Source organism: Limulus polyphemus, unplaced genomic scaffold (genome assembly GCF_000517525.1).
Source record: "Limulus polyphemus unplaced genomic scaffold, Limulus_polyphemus-2.1.2 Scaffold1068, whole genome shotgun sequence".
NCBI classification, from domain to species: domain Eukaryota; kingdom Metazoa; phylum Arthropoda; class Merostomata; order Xiphosura; family Limulidae; genus Limulus; species Limulus polyphemus.
In genome coordinates this window covers 292,264-299,001 of record NW_013666678.1, presented here as the reverse complement: position 1 = coordinate 299,001, position 6,738 = coordinate 292,264, and the positions used below count along the sequence as shown (strand labels likewise).

General features: G+C 31.6%; 1 protein-coding gene across 1 annotated transcript in view; it reads left to right on the top strand.

Moving 5' to 3' along the window:
• The window catches only part of LOC106461970 (adhesion G protein-coupled receptor B3-like), a 61,571-nt gene that overhangs the window by 50,307 nt on the left and 4,526 nt on the right, over positions 1–6,738 (top strand). Inside the window, exons 18-21 of the mRNA XM_022389087.1 lie at positions 1,281–1,347; positions 1,910–1,976; positions 3,506–3,594; positions 6,688–6,736. Coding sequence (XP_022244795.1) covers positions 1,281–1,347; positions 1,910–1,976; positions 3,506–3,594; positions 6,688–6,736 — 272 coding nt within the window. The remainder of the gene's footprint in view (positions 1–1,280; positions 1,348–1,909; positions 1,977–3,505; positions 3,595–6,687; positions 6,737–6,738) is intronic.

Sequence of the window (6,738 nt, the reverse complement as noted above, 5' to 3'; positions counted from 1 at the left end):
CCCAATCCAACTCCATAAGCTTGTGTTGCATCAAACGTGCCACATGTGGACATGTATTGTTGTGGTAAAGAAGAACTATACATCTCTGCATTGACAGTTCACTGTGGATTGAGGAGTTCAAAACGAATTACCCCTTTGATGTTCCATCAAATGCAAAGCATCACTTTCTGCGGATGGAGTCGAGGTTTTGGGGTCGGAAGTGGTTTTTGTCTAGGACTGAGCCATTGTTTTTGGCGTTTAATATTCGCATAGAGAATCCATTTTTCATCACCGGTGACAGTTCTGTCCAAAAATGGTTCACGCGCATTACTTGCCAGAAGAGATGAAGTAGATATTTATGTATTGTGTCATGAGAGACATGCAATTTCTGGGCCATTTCAGGAGTGTGTTGCCTTGGGTTAGGCTCAACAAACATCTTCAGAGCATCAATATCAGTTCCAACATGTCAACCCTTGCCATCACAGTTTTTAAGGCTAAAATAACCTGAACAAAATTTGCTGAACCATTGTTAACACTTATGAACTTTCAAAATATTTCCATAAACTTCTTTGACATTCTTTGTGGCTACAGAGGCATTGTTTCCCTTCTTGTATTCAAACAGCATTACATGCCAAATGTGTGTCTTGTCGTGTGCCATCACTACAAGGGATTAGAGTATACTAAACTTTGCACCTTATATAGGCTACACTAATGTGACGTTTAAGTAGTTCATTTAACTCTTATACATGATGTATGTTTTTTTGGGGGTGGTTAATGAAAGTGTTTCAAAAGTGAAATTTATTTCTTGATGTCCTAATATATATACTTTCAAAGAAATATATTTTCTTTTCTTAAGAAAACATTATTTTATTAGCAAGTGGTATTAATCAGTATGTGTAAAACAGAATATTTGAACTTTGGGATGTTTAAACCAAAGCACTATTTTAATTGCTACTTAAAGAAATAACAGCTGATTTACACAAAATATCACAATATATTTTAACTATAAATTAACATATAAGTAATTTAACTGACTATGCAATATGTCAGTTATATTGTAACAAGCTTTCTCTGCAGATGAGCTTCTAAATTGTTATTTAGATTTTCTTGCACACTATAGAAGCGTAGCATTTGTTGAGCTGATTCACTCAATCTATAATGCTATTTAGAAAATATATAATTATAAATGGATAAACATTTCTAAAATTTGTTAATTTGATGTTTAAGTAAAGGGTTTAGTTCGGTTGTGACACGTGTTTTGCTACTGTTGTTCTAAAGGTTTTTTTTTTTTTTTTACTCAGCTGTTCCAGTTATTGTTCTTGGGGCAACTTTGGCTGCCCAGGTTCCAGATGGTTTTGAGTTTGAAAGGTAAGATACAAACGTATAACTTGATTGTTATAAAAAAATTTTTGTTTCTTGTATAATTGGAATATTTAAATATTAAGGAACTTAATGCCTTGTTTCTAGTATATTTAGAATATTAAAACATTAGGCTTTAAAGTTTGGATGGCATGTGACATTACATCAGTCATGATTGTCCAAAGTATGAAAAAGAAAATAATAAATTTGCAAAATAAAAAAATGTGTATTTTTTAATAAGTTTTTTTATTTGCTACACTAAATTTCTAGTATTTTAATTTAGGCCCACACATATGATTGTATAGGAAAAATGCATTACTGATTTATGTTGAGATTTTACAAAAGTGGAACAAAATATTCCATCTTATCATTCCATCATCCTGTTTCTAGACATTAAAGTTTAATTAATGGTTATGTTGCTACATACTAATTTACTAATGATTTATCAAATAACAAGCCAAATGTTCTAGAAGTTACTCATTTTGTTATTGTTCTACAATATGATATTATGAATTAAATATTGTTTTTATCAGTTAATTAAATATCTTACAAAATGTTCTTTCTGTTCTAGCTGGTGGCTGATAAAAGGAACAAAATTCTTTTATGCTTTCCTGTCTTCAGGAAGCATTGTTATAGCAGTAAGTACAAACTGTAATGTATTTAATATTCAATGTGGGGTGGTGAGATGCCTTTCAAAATGTAACTGTTATGGACATAGGAAAACATTTTCATTTGTTTGGTGCCTCCTGGTGGCTCAGTAGTAAGTCCGAGGACTTACAATGCTAAAAAATGTTTTGATACACACAGTGGGCATGGCACAGATAGCCCATTGTAATAGCTTTCTGCTTAATTAGAAAGAAACAAACAAAATCATTTATTTGGATTTTAATTCTTGAAGCTGCTATTTAATACTTATTAAAACTTACTAAAAATTTATTTTTGTAGCATACACTTTTGCTTCTGGTTAATCTTGTAAAGCAAAAAAATAGATACAATTGAAGAGTCTTATGCCACAGTACAATTAATCTATTGAGGGGAAAAAGATAAAAATAAATCAATTTTAAGAAGAGAATGTGATAGTTGTCAGTAAGTGATTGTAGATCTTATTGCTTGAGAATTAAAGAATTGGTGATTTGCAAAAGACCTTTTCCCTACACACTTATTTTGTTTTGAGATTTTCCTTTATCAATTTTTAGTCTTTTGTCTCATCAGACATTTCTGTTAATATGATTATTAATAACTGAAGTTTTGAACTGGTACCATTTACATTAAAAAAAATAAATATATATGTTAAGTTATATTTTTGCACAACCTATGGTACTTTCATATTTTTAATTCTATATAACTGATATATGTACATTGCCAATATTAGAATTTATTATGAAAAGAAACTTCAAGACTGTTAAAGGCCTCAAGTACATTTTAATTACCTCACATTGTTAAATACACGTATTCAAGTGGATGAGAAAATAGTCACAAATATGTTAATAAAGTCTTCATAACCATTTGTTTGATTTGGTAACAGTTGGTCCCCCAGTGGCACAGCGGTATGTCTGCGGACTTACAACGCTAGAAACCGGGTTTTGATACCCGTGGTGGGCAGAGCTCAGATTGCCCATTGTGTAGCTTTGTGCTTAATTACAAACAAACAAACAAGGTAACAGTTTTATAATGAAATATATACAGAAACAGAGAACAACATGCAGTTTGAAGTGCAATAACTTGTTTGACACTGATAATATGTATCATTACCATGTGATCTGTATTAAACAGTATAGAAACAGTGAAAATAATCAGCACAATGAGCAGTCATTTAAAAGAATATTCTAAAGAGAAATTTTGTTTCAATGCTGCTTTTATTTTCACGAGTCTTGATCCACTCTTTCACATTTTACTTTTAAAGGACCTGAATAACTTTACCGAGACATTTGGCTTGCATGTATGTGCCATTGCAAGTCTATATATATAGAATGCTTCTGCAATAAACGTCCAGGATATTAATAATATTTTGAACCATTTCTTTAGTAACTTATTACAGTTGAGATGAAGATGTACAAATAAATACATCTGAATACATTATAACCATTCTTATTAGATGTAAGTGGTAAAACAAAGAAATTGTCTGTCAGATAGACAGTTTAATATTTATCACAAAATATCCTTTCAGCTGTATATCATGATGTATGTAACTGTGAAAACCGAATTAAGGGAACATGAAAAATTTGATTCTACAATTTTGAAAAAAGTACTTAACAGGTATGTAGACTCTTTAAAAAATATAAAATACAAATGTGATATTATAATTTTACCAGTTTCTATTTTAAAGATTGTATATGAGTGACATCATACTGCATCATTTAGTGTTACTGTATAACAGTGATTTAGTTTTTTAATGTAATTAATTATGCTATTTGATATTGTGAACAAGTCACAGTAGCTAAGAATGATTTATGATCAAGTTCTAATTATGAAGGAAAACTTTGTGAGCGATGAGTCAGTTCATCTTATTTCTATACACAAAAGCGAACTATTGCAATAGTTTAAAGCCCATTCCTTATATATTAACATAATACATGTAGGACTTGAAATTGTTTTTTTTTTTTACTATTAATAGACTGCTGGTGCTATTTACTACAACTGATACCAAACAGAAATCACTAAGTTATTGTAAAATAAATCATTTTTCCACAAGATGGTGCCTCTCCTATAGGTAAGAAATTCCAATAACTAAGTAAAATCCCAGTAGTAAAAGCAATTTGTCTATTATTAATACTATTAATATACTGTATTTTATTTATTGCTAAATAAAAAACTTGAAGCTTGCTTTTAGTAACCATTTTTGAAGTGACGACCAACCAAAGAAGTTATACAGACTAATGATAAATATTGCCCTTCAAAATTTATGAGTAATATCTGTCATTATTTAACTTGTAAGGTAATTGGACTTGGTGCTTTTACACTTTAATAGTTTTTGGTCAACGTTTGAGCTATATGTTTAAAATGTTATAATGTGCTTAGGCAATGATGGTTAGTTCCTGTAATATTTAGACAAACAAAGACAGTTCCTGTAATGTTTAGTTTGAGATGGTAAATTCTCAAAAGGTTTACATATACAGTGCCTTACAAAAGTCTTCACCCTCCTGTGCTGGTAATCAGTTTTAGTTATTTTCTTGTGAAAGACATAACTCAATGGCCAAAAATATTTATTATATTAATTTCAGACCAGTTTCTAATGATTACAAAGAACAAAAGGTGCACTGTTACCCAATTTAGTGACATAACACAAAAAAAATCTTGAAAACGCATTACAAAAGTCTTCACCCCTAAGATAATTATGTAGTTAATATTTGGTTGAAACTTCTTTGGGAGCAATGACAGCTGAAAGTCGTTTTGGATAACCCTCCACAAGCTTTGCACAGTATGCCGGAGATATTTTTGCCCACTCCTGCTTGCAAGTATCCTCCAGTTCTTGTAAGCTGGAAGGATGTCTTTGATGCACAGCAATTTTCAAGTCTCTTCACAGATTTTCAAGTGGATTTAGGTCTGGGCTTTGGCTTGATCTGTCAAGAACTTTAATTTTGTTTCTGCAAAACCATTTTTGAGTTGCCTTTGATCTGTATTTGTGATCATTGTTCTGTTGAAATGTAAACCTTTGACCAAGTTTAATTTTTCAGCTGACTTCTTCAGGTTTACCTCCAACATCTGTGTATATTTTACACTGTCCATGATCCCTTGAATGCGTACAACTTCTCCAGTACCAACTGCAGAAAAATATCCCCACAGCATTATGGACCCACCACTATGCTTGACAGTTTGGACTGTATTTGCTGGGTCACGAGCAGTGTTGGGTTTCTGCCATACATTACTGTTTGTTATTTAGCCCCGAAAGTTCTATTTTGGTCTCATCTTACTATAGAAGTTTCTGCCACATTGTTGTAGAGTTATTGAAATGTTTATGGGCATAGTACATATGTGATCTGAGATGCATCTTCGTCAGTAGTGGTTTGTATCTTGTCACCCTACCATACAAGCCTTTTTTGTGTAAGGTACATGATATTGTCGGGGTGTGTACAGTAACTCCAGTTGCTGCTATTGAAGTTTTCAGCTGCTTCAGTGTCACTGTTGGCTTGACAGTATCTTCTCTGGTAAGGTACATGATATTGTCGGGGTGTGTACAGTAACTCCAGTTGCTGCTATTGAAGTTTTCAGCTGCTTCAGTATCATTGTTGGCTTGACAATATCTTCTCTGATGATTTTTCTGCTTGTTTGAGTGCAGACTTTCTTAGGGTGACCTGATCCTGGAAAGGTTGAGGTAGTATAACACACATTCCATTTCTTCACAACTGATTTTACAGCACTTAATGGCAAACTGAGAACTTTTGAAATTGATTTATAGCCTTCTGTGGAATTGTGCTTCTGAGTAATATTCTCCCTTAGGTCTGTAGATAGTTCTTTTCTCATCATTCTCAATATGTAACAGTAAACCAAATTTTAAATTTCAAAATACTCTGTTGAAATCAATACTCATGGCTCTATATGATGTAAAGTATTTATTCACATGGCTCTATAATATACTTTGGTATCTGATAGAATTGAACAGAGCCACTTGTATTTTACTTTAGCAGAGCAGTGACGTAAAGTTAAATCAATGATGGTAACAGCTGAGAGAGGTGAAAAATTTTGCAACATGTGTTTTCAAGATTTTTTGGTGTTATATCACTAAATTGGATAACAATGCACCTTTTATTCTTTGTAATCATTAGAAACTGGTGTGAAATGAACATAATAAATATATTTGGCCATTTGAGTTCTTTCTTTCACAAGAAAATACCTAAAATGTATTACCAGCACAGGGAGGTGAAGATTTTTTGCAAGGCACTGTAGGTGATTAGCTTTCCAAATGTTTAGGCTAATAAAATTAGTTTTTTGCTGCATCATCTGATGATATCATTAATTACTATGTTGTTTTAACTAAAATAGTTAACTCCTGTTGTGATTTTACAGAGAATAGTTAACTTTTCTCATTTTTTAATCCAGTATGGTTATTTCTACTAATTTTTAAACTAATGTGGTTAATTTAATTTGTTTTTAATAGGTTTCTTATTGTTTAGAATAAAATCTACAGTATATTGTTCTAATGTTGAACATTCTAAAATTCAAGTGTGATGTTCCAAAGGTTTTAAATGTTATCTATTTTTGAACCTCTAATAGGATTGTTTTAAGTATAACATCTGTATTACCACTAAGTCACTTGAAATAATCTGGTTATATTTTATTCCAGTGCTTTTGAATACTATAGTTTAGGAAGAATTTTAGAATTTTCAGCTATTTCTAATATTTTTGATTTAGGAAAAGGCTGGTCAATTGCTCCCTCTGTGTTCTCGTTGCCTTAATTGCGGT